This window comes from Chlamydotis macqueenii, chromosome 19 (genome assembly GCF_036417535.1).
Source record: "Chlamydotis macqueenii isolate bChlMac1 chromosome 19, bChlMac1.mat, whole genome shotgun sequence".
NCBI lineage: Eukaryota > Metazoa > Chordata > Aves > Otidiformes > Otididae > Chlamydotis > Chlamydotis macqueenii.
Genome location: NC_141574.1, coordinates 12,829,383 through 12,843,180, shown reverse-complemented (window position 1 = coordinate 12,843,180; position 13,798 = coordinate 12,829,383). Strand labels below are relative to the sequence as shown.

The following is a 13,798-nucleotide window of genomic DNA, read 5'->3' as shown; positions in this document are numbered from 1 at the left end:
GGGTTGCGTATTGTTTAGCAGTGCCATTCTGCAAGGCTTGGGTGAGATGGATGCTCTCACGCTTCTGACTTGGTACATCTCCTGTATTCCAGGTATTTCCAGTGCCCTCCCAAGTTTGGCCTCTTTGCTCCCATCCACAAGGTGATCCGGATCGGGTTTCCGTCAACCAGCCCTGCCAAGGCAAAGAAGAGCAAACGAATGGCCATGGGAGTGTCCGCCTTAACCCACAGCCCCAGCAGCTCCTCCATCAGCTCCGTCAGCTCTGTGGCGTCGTCTGTTGGGGGCAGGCCCAGCCGCAGCGGGTTGGTAAGTGGCTCTTTGTGGAGACTGTGCAGCCTTGCTCTGCTTCTGTGACGTGGCTCTACAAAGTGAGAGGGCTGGGGTTTTGTTTTCTTCACTGTCAGTGAGATGAAGGGAGTGGAATATGGGATACTGTTACCCACCTTCCAAATGGGACTGCCTCCGTGGATGTGAGGCATAAAAAATGCTGAGCAGTTGTGACCACTGAAGAGCCTGAACTGCTCTTTGCAATGGGACGAGGCTCAGCTCCACTGTCATGAGCAGGTTTTATAAGATCCCTGCAGAAAAATGCTGTTGCCGCTTGTCCTGCGTGGCTGTGTAGCAGTGTGCTCCTGCATTGAGCAGCTACGCAAAAGCTCCTGTGGTGACTGTGTTTTACTGCGGAGGGGTGACGCTGTCCTGGATCACATGCCACGTGCTTTGGGAGGTTCTTAAGAAGGCAGCCACCAGAGCAGGCAGCAGAAGTGTTAAAAGCTCCGACTCTGCTGTGGTGTGTGCTGCATAGCACCTGCAGTCATCTTGGCTGGGGACGAGGGTGTGGTATCCATTACTGGGAGTGGATCCAAGGAGCCCATACCAGTCTCCAGCTGAGATCTGTCCTCCCAGCTGAGCTCACTGCGACTGCCCCAGTGCAGGTCATCAATAAAATACATTTAAGAAGGCAGATGATGCAATACATGACAATCTTTCCTGACCCGATTCCCACCCCATGTCCTGTGCTTTGGGAAATGGTCCTTTCATTGCAGCTCAGCAGAGCTGTTGAGCTTGCAAGCAGTGTCCAGACGTTTAGCAGGCTTGTTAACCCCACCTGTAGGATCTCGAGCTGGATCTGCAGCTCTGTACAGCCTCATAAATGATCAGTAGGTGAGCTGCATTCCAGCTTTAACAGGGGATTTCAAATTATTCTAGACTGGGAAGCATATAGCTTTACCCCTGTCTCTCTTGAACTCTCTTTCTAGCTGACAGAGACCTCTTCTCGATACGCACGAAAAATCTCTGGCACCACAGCTCTCCAGGAGGCACTGAAGGAGAAGCAGCAGCACATTGAACAGCTACTGGCAGAGCGCGATCTGGAGCGGGCTGAGGTTGCCAAAGCCACCAGCCACATCTGTGAGGTGGAGAAAGAGATTGCCATCATGAAGGCCCAGCACGAGCAGGTAGGAGGTGACGTGGCGTTATTGCTAACACACAAATATCTGACATCCTCTGAAAGTTTCAGCTCATGGGGTTGGACTAGATGACCTTTGAAGGTCCCTTCCAACCCTAACCATTCTGTGACTCTATGATAACATCACATGTGTGAAGTTTTCTGATGTGAAACCTGGGGTCTGAATTTGTGTTTTGTGTGGAGGCAGCTTCCTATGTGATGGGTGAAGCTGAGACTCTTTCTCCACTCCTGCTGGGGAACATGTGGTCTCTCTGCCCCAAGCCAGGAGCAGGAAAAGGGCTGTGCCAGAAAGGACAGTAGATGGTTTGTGTCTGGTGGATCAATTTGAATGCTGAAATGCAAGTGAAGGGCAAACTTGTTCCCCTTAGCCACCCAACGTGGCCTTGGCTGTGACTGCACCGCAGTGATGTTTGGATGCTGTTGGACCCTGCTGAGAACATTGACTTGGTTTGTGTCATGGCTTTCCTGCCAGAGGGGATGTTTTGTTCACATTAATGGAGTCGAGAGGTCTGTAAGGACAAAGGCTGATCATATTAGCTTTTTTTTTTTTTTTTTTTGCATAAGCATTTACACAAATTATATTTCATGCACTTGAATGTTTAAAGAAAGGAGTTGTGTTTGCTGTTCATCAGTGGCTCTTCAATGACCGCTGTTGCTCATGTTTATAAAACCCAGTTACCTTCTAGGGAGCAGGGATGGCACTGTGTATCTTTCTGTGGTGGGCCATACCTGCCTGTCAGAAATGCAGGAGAAATTGGCAAATCAACTGCAAGCTGACATCTTCCTTGTGTACGGTATTTTCCAGTAACTACCAGTAACAAATGAATTAATGCAAGTCTGAAGTGTCTGTCTTGCTTCATGACCAGGGCTGAATTGCATCTGGTAACTGCAAATCAGATTTTCAAAACTTTTCAGGCTTCAAGTTCTTAACTCTTAATGAGAGCTAGATTCTCCAAAGGGTTCAAGTCAGCGAGGCACTGAAGCATGGATCAAACTTAGAGCTGCTGGAGAGTGAGCAGTTTTTTTTCTTTTTAATACCCACACACTGGCCTTTTTGGAAAATATACTTTCTTACCATAGCATCCTCTGACACAGATCATAAAAAATTTCTGGTCCTTTTTTCTGATCCTTCTTTAAACAATTCTGTACAACAATTCTATACTTCAAACATTTTTAACTTTAACTGTGGTTTGGGCTCTTCTTTTGCTGCAGTACGTCACAGAGGCAGAAGGAAACCTCCAGCGAGCACGAGCCTTGGTAGATGGGATGCAGAAGGAGAAGATTGAGCTGTTGAACCAACTGGAAGAGGAGAAGAGGTAAAGCAGGAGTGGATGGGTGGGGAGGAGGTTAAGTCGTGGAGAAGCTGAGACTTTTACCAGAGAATATTATTCATGGATCTAAGGAGATGGAAGTGACCGGGAGAGTCATCTCTGGATATCTTCCAGTACTTCAGATATGCTGTGTTCCCTGCTCCTGGCCATGGTGGCCTGCCTGCATGTAGGGAGAGAGTGTGCTGCTTCAGGTAATGAGAAGTTTAGAACAATTTTGCTGCAGTTGCACATCTGATGTGACTCTTGTCTAGGGCTGGGCATCCAGTACTGTGACTGCCCCCGTTTGCTGACAAACTGCTGCTAATTGCAACTGAACAGTGAAGCATTTTCCACCAGCCTTGTACTGACTCACAGCAAGGGAGTGGGCAGTGGCAAAGCCTTGCCTTCAGATACTCTGGGCTAAGGATACAATTTAAAATAATAATAGTGGGTAGTAACCAGAACTGCACAGGTTGGGCCATCCCAAACCCCTAACTTTTCTGTACAACTTGGCTTTGCTAGAGACCCGTTTCTTTCCCCTCTGTTTGTGATGTGATGACCCCTAAGGATGTTGTTTCTGAGGAAGGGAAGTTAAACTGGAGTATAGCCTTACTATAGTGTGATTCGTCATCTCCGCGCATCCCAGAGGCCCCATCCATGTATATGTGATGAGGCCTACATTTCCTTTCTGGATAAGAGCGAAGATCTGCTTGTCATTCTTGGAGTCCAATTGCTCCATATGTATAATTAAGCTCTTCAGTGGGAATAGAAAGACGTTTCTGTGTATTAAGTAACTGAAAACAGTTTTGATTTAAACTGAATGATGCCCCTCCTGAGGAGGAATTGTTCTTTTTCACACAAGTCTCCCTATTCTCCTGGTAGGCAGCTCACTTTCCCAGCTCCAGGAGGCCCTTTAACCTAGGACAGCTGAGTTTGTTCCTAAATATCAACAGATGCCTCCTCTAATTAGAGGAGGTTTAGACAAGGAAGCTTGTTTATGAAGTTAGATATGTACACTCATAGCTATTTTTATCTGTAACGGAATCAGAGTCCTTACATCTGGCTGCCAGCTCAACATCCGCATTATTGCCTTTTTTTAAATCAGTAAAGAGAACAAAGAGAACTGAGTTTAGCAGAAAATTGAATTATTTTGTATCTTTACTGAATTTCTCTTCAGACTTTGCAGAAGAGTCCTAGGCATGTCTGTGTTTATGCATGGCATTTTTATGTGCATTTATGCAGGACTGGCCTATAGAATACCTGGTGAAGGCTTTTCTGCCGGGGTAGCTCACCATTTCCCTGCTGTGGAAACGTTGAGCATTGCCCACCCTCAGCCAAGAAGGCAGAGGTTCTGATTCCCATGGGATATTTTGTGTGAACTCTGTGCCGTTGGCCCAGGAATTGCCCAGTGCTCGGTTGCAGCATAGCAGAGTGTAAAAATCAGTGCAGCTTGGTCGTGGCTTTCATGTTTTCAGGATCCCTGTGTCGGTGACAGCAGTTGTGCTTGCTGAGAGGTGGTGCAGCAGAAACAGCATGTCTGTGAGCATGTACCTTGCATGAAGGTAAATGTTTGTTACGTGGAAGGCTTGTTTTTTAACTATTTTGCTCTGTGTCTTGCTGTTTATCTTCTGCTGAGCTGTTTGTGTACCAAGTTTGTCTGGATCCATCTCCTCTCAGACACTGGTTGTGCAGGGGAGGCCCGTGTGTGATGGCTGCTTAGAAATGGGATGCTGATCTGGGTGTTACTGATTGCTCTTTGTGTCTTTTTCCCTCCCCAGGAAAGTGGAGGACTTACAGTTCCGTGTGGAGGAAGAATCCATCACGAAGGGGGATCTGGAGGTAATTCCTTACACCCGTACCAGAATGTGGCGTCAAAACCCTGAAATTGCGTGTGGGGCCTCACTTGAGTAACTTCTGCCACCTTTTGCTCAACTCTAAACAATATTTTCTTGATGGCTTTACACCTGCTGCAAACAGTGGTATTGGAAGATTGTTCTTTGGTGTGTTGCCCAATGACTAACAACGTTAGGAGCTGCCTAGAATTAATCATGTGCGGCCAGACTGGCTTTACATGTTGCCATGAGTTGCCAAGCCATGTTACCATCTGCATCCGAATGCAGCTGAACAGATGTTTTTCCACTGTAGAAATGAATTGACTGCTCAGCCGCTGTCCCTGCAGCGTCCTGTCATTGGCAGCTAATGGGCATGCGTGATCTCCCAGTCAGATACTGTTCTGTTCCAGCCAAAATGCCCCTTTTGACCTGCAGTATCCTCGTGTGGGTCCAAGCGTGGGTGTGACGCTGGGCTGCCCTCTCGTTTGGAAGGGCTGTTGCTTAGAGCAATGCCCTTGCAGTGAATATTGCATAAACTGGAAGTGGTGTTGGGAGCTTGCTATTGAATTGGGAGGCTTTTCTGTGGGGAAAAAAAGAAGGAAAAAAATATTTTTGTGAAAGCAAAACTCTGCTCTGTGTGCATAAATGAAGGGATTTTCCCTTATCGTTAGCTAGAGTGCTAGGTTAGTAACAGCCAGAGATGTTGAGGGACCTGCTCCTATACTTCATTGTTGGTCATAGCAGTAAGTCCAGGAAAATAGGGAGACCAGGTGACGGATTCTATCGCTATGGCTTTGACCCTCTTGGCATAAACCTCTCCTCGTTATCCAGAAGCTGAAGCAGTGTGATGTGTTTGACAGGGAATGAATCAACAGTACACCAAGAGTAGACGTTTGCTAAAGGAGAGCAAGTGCGGTTCTCCGGAATGTGTGGGTGTAAAATCAGGTTTCTGATTCCTGAGCTCAGATGATAGGTTTCCCCAGTGCTTTAGAGAAGGGTGATTCACCCACCACTCCCTTTGAGAGCAGGCAGTTGTCCCTGCGTAAGCTTTAAGTGTTTTAAGCCTGGCTGTGGAATAATAACTGCAGGTCTCAAACTGAGAGTGGATCTGATGTTCGTTTGGGCTGGAAAGGAGTTGCCTTGCAATGGAGATGTGGCTAAGCTTCTCGCAGGCTGCCAGGGTCCTGCCCCCACTTCTGTATTCATCTGTACAGAAGAACAAATAAATGCTTAGGAAAGAGTCGTGGAGCAGCTTGGCTTCTTGTGATCCAGAGAACTGGGATGTTCCCCTGTGGGTTGGGCACCAGTGATGGCACAGGTGGTGTTGGAGGGCTTGGCTGTGCTCAGTCTTTACGTTCTGTCCCCTCCAATTTGGATGCTCAGACTGAATGATTCACTCCCTGGAGTTAATTCTCACTTTTGTGCTTTGTTGTGGAGACAGTTAGGATTTCCAGAAGCACGTAATTCACTTAGAGATAATGTTTGTCTTGCACTTAACAGCCAGTAACAGACATGATGGTAAGAAAGGATTATCTCCTCCATGGTCCCTGGATCTAGGGTTTCTGCTGAAGACTAGCCTAAATCCCGTGGTACTTCTCATAATATCATGTAGTCTTTTAAAAAAGCAGCGACTCTCAGGTGTTGAGCATGGCGGGAAGCATCCCTAGAAGCTCTTTGACCAAAGAAATCAATGTGTCTGAAGCCTGGAGAAAAGGATCCAGTTTTTGGGCCTCTGATAGGTGTAGTTGTGAATTCAACCCGTTTTTGATCCTGGTTGGCAAAGCTGATGCTATAGTGATTTGATGGAAGGTGAGAAACAATTGCAGAAAAACAAAACCTTTTAAGAAAGGCTTTTTGTGGTGCAAGACTGTATTGTTACAGGAAATATTAACCTCTTCAAGGAACTCTCATGCTTATCTCCTGGAACCTACCCCATACCTTGAACACTAGTGGGAAGTCAGTTTGTAATTTGTGAATAGTAATTTAAGGCTAATAGTGAGAAGTAAGTCTGAAATTCAGATCTGAACTTCTTCAAAGTGCAGGAAAACTCTGGATTTGAGACTGAGTTATACTGGGGAGGCAAATCAGTTTGCATAAAATAAGAAATAACACAGAACGTGATGCCAATCTAAAATGAAGCTGTATTTAAGGACTGTAAAACAGTTGACTTAACTTTCTTCCCTGATTATTTTTGTCCTCTATTTTCATGTGTATTTCTAGACTTGGAAAATAGCAAGACTGGTAGATGCTGAGCAAGAATATCAGGTGGAACTGAGAGAGCTTGGCAAGGAACTTGAGTGTTAACCTCAGGAATCCTCAGAGAGTCTCTTTGGGAGATTAAAATCAGTTTTGTAATAGCTCAGCTTCTTCAGGTAGCAATATCTGATGTGCTGCCACCAGGTAAGGTGGCAAAAGTTTGTTTTATGTTGCTGAAGTTTCACTTGGGGATTCTGAGCTAGTGTAAATTGAGGAAGATTCATTAGTGTCAATAAAATAATTATCCCTGTAAATAAAATCAAGCCTGGAGCTCCATCTTGAGATGTGAATCTGAGCTTTGCAGAGAATGGGACAAGCCACTCAGTACCAAATTAAATTCCTTTCTTATTAGAATGCATTCAGCCAACTTTTGCACTTCAGTGATATTATTTGGAGGTTTTGACAATATTTGGGTTCTTGAGACCACATCTTTTTTTTTCATCCTTCAGGGATCTAATAGACCACACAAAATATGGAGTAATCTGAACATATCTGACAGTTGAGATCTTGACCGTCCATAAATATGTGTACGATACCTTTCAAGCTATAAGAGAAAAGATGCATTTTTACCAACTTCAGTTTGTAGACAACTAACCAAAACTTGCTTTACTGTAGGGAAGGGCAGAAAAAAACCCCAAAAGTGGTTCCAATAGAAAGAGGGGGAAGCAAATAACTATACAGAAAATGAAGGTCAGAAAATGGGAAGGAAACCCCCAGTTCTCATCAGGCTTGTTTGCTTTTTGGTAGGTCTAGTTTAATTCAAAGGAAAATGTTGGTTTTGTAAGCTAAAAAATGTGAAGGCCAGAGCTTGCGTGCTTTTTCCCATGTCTCCTCTCCTCTTTTATGGAAAATTTTACATGATATTACAGTGATCACTGTGGAGTCCTGAGGTTTGCCACCAAGTGCAGCTGTGTGGTACTTTGGCTTAAAATGTGAAGGGCACTGTGCCCTGAGTCAGTGCTCCTGGGTTTGGGTAGGTTACGTAAACTTCTACTTGATTTACTCATCTGTTTAAAAACCAAACCAAAACAAATAGTTTTGTTTTGTATATAAGGCTGTTAGAGTTTTAGTGTGCAAGTCACTTTGAAATTCTAACTGTCCTTTCCAAACCTAAAGCACTGATTGTTATAGCAGCTCAGTATCTAAATTTCTCAGGCTTCCTTTCAGTGCAGTGTATTTTTTTGTTTTAGCAACATGTTGTGTACAGTACAACCTATTTTTTTTTCCCCTACGTAGTGCAGGGTTCAGGCTATCTCCGGAGCAAAAAGAGGATGGGAGCTTCCACCTCTTTTCGATCTACCTTGTGATTCTTCTAGAGGAGAGGTGCGGAGAATCACTGCAAGGTCTTTGCATTCTCTTACGTGGTGCAAGGGTCTTGTACTGGTAGTCTGCAGCGGTGGGAGCTTTGCTTTTTAGGAAGTGTCTTCAGTATAGTCTTGATGCAGGAAAACACTGAAGCAGCTTTCTATTGCAGAGGGATATTTTCCTATCATAGATTCCCATTTTCTTGTGAATAGCCACTACGAGTACAATGTGAAATCCCGTAGTGACCCATTTTCTGCTTGGTTGGATTTTTCCTGCTTGTTTGGATCTTTATTCTCCTCCTGCTGTGAATTGCCTTTCCTTGTCTTGTACACTGGAGATGATGTTGCAGCCTTCTCTTTCCCTCTCTCTCTCCCTCTTCCCTCCCCTTTTCCCATCTCCACTGTTCTTTTTTCCCTATGTGTGACCAGACTCAGACGCAGTTGGAGCATGCCCGAATACGGGAGCTCGAGCAGAGCCTGCTGTTTGAGAAGGCACAGGCTGAAAAACTCCTCAGAGAATTAGAGGACACCAGGGTAATCGACCCCCACTTGCCCTGCCTGCAGAACAGCGTGCTTGCCCTCTGCGTTGATGCTCATGACACCTTGCTTTGGGTTTCTTTCTTTTGGTTTTTGTGTGGTTGATTGATTTTGGCTTGAATTTAGGCTTCCCTGATTTTATTGTTTTGGTTTTTGTTTGCTCTCTCTCCTGGAAATGGTAGTACAACATAATTTCTAGCTTTGCTTCTTGTGTGGGGACTTGTTTCTCAGATTGAGTTTGCTTTTCTGCCCCATGCCGTCATTTGACACATGAGCTCTTCACAATTCATCTTTCAATTAACATGCCCAATTAATACTTGCACCCTGCACAGTTCATTCTGCCTCCAGGCTCCCCTAGGCTGTAATAGAAGAGAACATTGCAATCAGCATTCCCTTTGTCCTCCCTCCAGCCGTGGGAGCTGCCATGTGAAATGGAAGATACTGGTGAGTGCAGGTGGGCCAGCTCTGATCCTTGGCCGTGCCTGCAGCAGCGCAGGCTGCCCAGATGAACAACGCACCCAAACCTGAAATGAGCCAGATGTGAAAAGGGCTTTTTCGTGCTGGTGTGGTGTGGGATGCAGCGAACTTGCCTACAGTGAGCTTGCTCCTCACCAAGGGATTTGTCAGTGTCATAGAAAACACAAATGTGAGGTTCTCCAAAAGGGCTGGATGGTTTGAACGCCTCTGTGCCCATCCAAAATAAAAAATACCCAGCCTCCTGGGCTGATGGTTGGTGGGGAAAATGGCAATTGAAATGAAATGGAATTGATTGCTTGTGTTTTGGCTTGGTTTCTTTGTTTCTTCTGCCTTTTTCTAATGTTTCATCTAGTCAAATCTCTTCTCCATCCATCGCTGCAGCACCCCAAACTCCTGTGGCAGGCGGTTCAGCCCTGTCAGGTTACGTTCAGATCGTAAGGCATTGACCCATAGCCCTTATGCTCCAGATTTATTGTCTGGCATCCTCTAGCCTTCTACGTTACTTTTCCTTTGCTAATAAAGTCTGACAAGCACTTGTGTAAAAAAAATCCCTTTTTACACCAGGGTAAATGAATTACAATGCAGAAGAGTTCTGTAGGCTGAGGATTGCTGAGCAATAAAGGAAACATGATCTGCTTAACGCTGGTTTTGGTGCTTGTGATGTTCCTGCATGTGCAGTCACATTTCCTCGGTGCATCATCTGGCAAGATGCCTGGTCTGGAAATATAATGCCCTTCTCAGGACATTATTTTTCAGAAACCACTGTTGCTCTCTAGCGAATTTCAAGGGTTGTTTCAAAGATGTGTGTTTCTCTGTGGAAAATGAGAGGTTCATATTAGAAAAAAATCAAATTGCAATTGGCACAAAGACGTAACTGTTAGAGTTATCGGTTATAGTTACCCTGCTGGAAAACTGTGCTCAGGCTGGAGGGTGCTGGGTGTTGTTTTCCTGTTTATTTGAACCTTGACTAATGTACTTTGAATTTACTTCCACTGGAGCACACTCACTAAAAGGAAGGATGCAGCCATGAGAGGTGGGGACTAACTTTATCTTCTCTGTCATGTTGCAGTTAACTACGGTAGCAGAAAAGTCCAGAATCCTGCAGCTGGAGGAGGAGCTGAGCCTCAGACGCAGCGAAGTGGATGAGCTTCGGCAGTGCCTCAGGAGCTCTCACCAGGCAGAGACTCCTGAGCCGAACCTTGGCTTGCAGTCGGAGGCTCTTCGTCTACGAGATCAGCTGCTGTCTGCCAACAAGGAGCATCAGAAGGAGAGTAGCCAGCTGAAGGAGAAGTATGAGAAGACGTTAAAGAAGTACCAGCAGGAGATGGAGAAGCTGAAAGCTGTCAATGAGAAGTATTCACAGGAAATCATTGACCTAAAGCATAAAGTTCAGCAAGCCACTAATGAGAACATGGGGCTCATGGACAACTGGAAGTCCAAGTTGGACACGTTAGCTTCTGACCACCAGAAGTCTCTGGAGGACCTGAAAGCCACATTGAACACAGGCCCTGACACCCAGCACAAGGAGATCGTGGAACTGAAGGCAGTGGTGGAGAGTATAAAGATGGAGCACCAGCTTGAGTTGGAGAACCTGAAAGCGAAGCATGACATTGAGTCAGCTGTTCATATAAAGGAGAAGGAGAGTCTCAAACTGAAGTTGCAGGAGGCTGTGGATGAAGTGGAAAAAAGCAACAGCAACTGGAAAATGCAATTGGAAACCAAAACCAATCAGCACCTTCTTGAACTCCAAGATGTGAAGGACAAGTGTCGAGATGCTGAGCTGAGGGTGCATGAACTGGAGAAACTTCACGGTGAATATAAAGATCAGACAGAAGCAATAGCTTTCTTGAAAGAGCAGATATCTTTGGCTGAGAAGAAGATGCTGGACTATGAAACGTTACAGAAAACAGAAGCCCAGAGCAAACAGGAGATCCACAGATTGCGGGAGAAAGTGCTTGTCTTAGAGAACAAGCTGCAGTCCATGGAGGCCCTGCATCCTTCTCAGCATGCAAATGTATGACTTGTGGGTTGTTCTGCGTGTTTGTTGTCACCGTTAGTAAGCCTTGCTAGGGGTCCCCCTTGGCTGCTGCCTTGTGCAATTTTTTGAGGCTTCTATGCGTCAAAGTATCTGGATGTTTTTACCTTCCTTTGATAATGCTTTTTCTGCACTGCTTCTCCGTGCTGAGGGTGTCTTCCCGTTCTTGAAAGCCAGTGCGCTGGCACAATTAGAAGAAATAAGAGTCAGCAGAAGCAAGTGGGCCACTTTGAGGGTTATAGTGGAGAAGCTGCTAGAAGGAGTCGGATGGCACCAGCCTGGGCAAATAAAATGCCTGATTGAATGTGAGTCCTAGCCTCCCAGGGGAGGCTGGAATATAAGCAGTAGTAATATGAAGAGGTCCATTTTCTGTGGCCTTTGTCTTTTTACATCATCCTTATATTTTTGACTGTTTGCCACAGGATGCCATCCTGCCTTCATGGCACGGCATGGGGACACATGGCTTTGTGTAGAGTGAGGGAGGAGGTTGCTACTCGTGGCTCTAGGCTGGACCCCATTTGTGTTTTAGTTTTGCCTGTGAAATGAGCAAAAAGCCAACTTGAACTTGTCCCTTTGGGGATGCAGAAAATGAAAGGTAGAGGGAATGATGCCAGCAAGCAAGAGAGAGATGGAAGAAGATGCCTCTCCCACCCCTGCCCCGTAGGCAACCCCCACTTATATACTGAGCATGACTTTTATGGCATGGAGTACTCTCTTTGGCCAGTTTGGGTCAATTATTCTGTTTGTCTTTCTCCCAGCTTCCCACATCTGCACATTAGCAAGACTTGGAAAGCCAGACAGTGTCCTTGGTCCATTAACAACAGCTCATACCATCAGGGTGTTTTATCAACGCTCTTCACATGTGAAATCCAAAACACACCAGCTACTGAGAGGAAAATTAACTCCATCCCTGCCAAAACCAGGACAGTATCCACCCCTTATTCCATGCCATTTACGTCATGCGTGTATGCATGACACACACAGATATTCCCTCAGTCTATGAGCTATCCTTCCAAAGTCTACTGAGTTCATTTAGTCCATGACTTTGGGCTCTATCTGTCATAAGTGTTCAGGGCAGGAGAGATGGTATGTAGTGTGGGGTTGTTGCATGCTGCTTCTGGAGCTGGTACCTCTGGCGTGGCTGGTGTATCATGTCCGTGGTCTGTGAGTTGAAGATGTTGATGTCGAGGAAGTTGGTGGGCGCCAGTTCTGGTTCTGTCACTGCTGCATCTCACTCAGTTTCATTGAAGTTTGTTCTTCACTGATCAGGGTGATTCTTGCTGCAATGCCTTTGATATGACATACAATAACTACAGAAATAATGACATACGGTTCAAATTATTGGCTATTTTCAGCTAAAATCAAACCTCCTTGAGGTACACATTGGACTTCCCCATCCTCATGCATCACCTACCAAGTACCCAGGTCCTTGAGCAAAAGCAGTCCCACGGGTGGGTTTGCCTTTGCCCAGGGGAGGAATATCCCAGACTGTCCTTCCCAGCGTATTCCTTACATGTACCACAGGGACTTTGTCACCTTCTACAGTACGTAGAAGTTCGGATTGGGCAGGGCCAGCTCGATTGATGTATCCTCGAGTGTTGACTAACCAGGTGACTTTTGTTAAATGTTTATCCCAATTTTTGAAGGTTCCACCACCCATTGCTTTCTGCATAGTTTTCAGCAGCCCATTGTACCGTTCAATCTTTCCGGAGGCTGGTGTGTGATAGGGGATGTGGTACACCCACTCGATGCCGTGCTCTTTGGCGCAGGGGTCTATGAGGTTGTTTTGGAAATGAGTCCTGTTCTCTGACTCAATTCTTTCTGGAGTGCCATGTCACCAGAGAACTTGCTTCTCAAGGCCCAGGATGGTGTTCCGGGCAGTTGCTTCCGAAATACCTGGGTGGAGCTGCCACTGCCTTGCTCTGCGCACTGCCCGCTGCTGTTGAGTACAAATACGAAACCGGTTCCCGTGATCTCACCGAACCATCTCTGCCAAAACCAGGCCAATGCCTGCACAAAGGCATGCTGGACTGGGCAGGAGAGGCAAAAGCCTGGGGAGGAACCTACAGCATTAATGGACTCCCAGGGAGTCTTGAAATAGTTATTTTAACTGTGTGGCGAATAAAATTAGGAAAACATGGGAAGAAATGCATGAGTGAAAGCCTTTGAGTGTCATAGGGCAAATTCTATTTTTCAATGTCTTCGCTAATTTAATGTGACTCCAGTGTTAGCTCTCCAAATATTTTAAACAAACAAATATATGTTGTGACTGTGAATGCGCTGTCTTTCCTAGGCCTTCAAGTGAGAACCACAACTGCGCTTCCAAGGAGCAGTTAGATAGTTTTTCCGTACCGAAAGGACATCAGGCTGCATGTTTCCCCTTTGGGTTGCAGTATAGACAAAAGAGGTTGGGGAAAAGGCAGCATCTTTTATTGGACCAGCATTTACTTTTTCTTAATGCATTCATTCTCTAATAATTATTATTTTGTTGATGTTTTATTACGTTTTTTATAACTTTGGGCATAGTTAAACTCTTCAGAAGTTGAGGAACTTGCCTGATAGGTCTCAGGTGTGAAAGG

General features: G+C 45.6%; 1 protein-coding gene across 2 annotated transcripts in view; it reads left to right on the top strand.

Annotated features, from left to right (window-relative positions):
* The window catches only part of CLIP2 (CAP-Gly domain containing linker protein 2), a 79,434-nt gene that overhangs the window by 53,269 nt on the left and 12,367 nt on the right, over positions 1-13,798 (top strand). Inside the window, exons 5-10 of one of the 2 annotated variants that reach the window (XM_086763038.1) lie at positions 93-306; positions 1,260-1,457; positions 2,681-2,784; positions 4,557-4,617; positions 8,600-8,704; positions 10,254-11,198. In XM_086763038.1, the coding sequence (XP_086619164.1) occupies positions 93-306; positions 1,260-1,457; positions 2,681-2,784; positions 4,557-4,617; positions 8,600-8,704; positions 10,254-11,198 (1,627 nt within the window). The remainder of the gene's footprint in view (positions 1-92; positions 307-1,259; positions 1,458-2,680; positions 2,785-4,556; positions 4,618-8,599; positions 8,705-10,253; positions 11,199-13,798) is intronic. The other variant, XM_086763039.1, reaches the window with a different exon arrangement.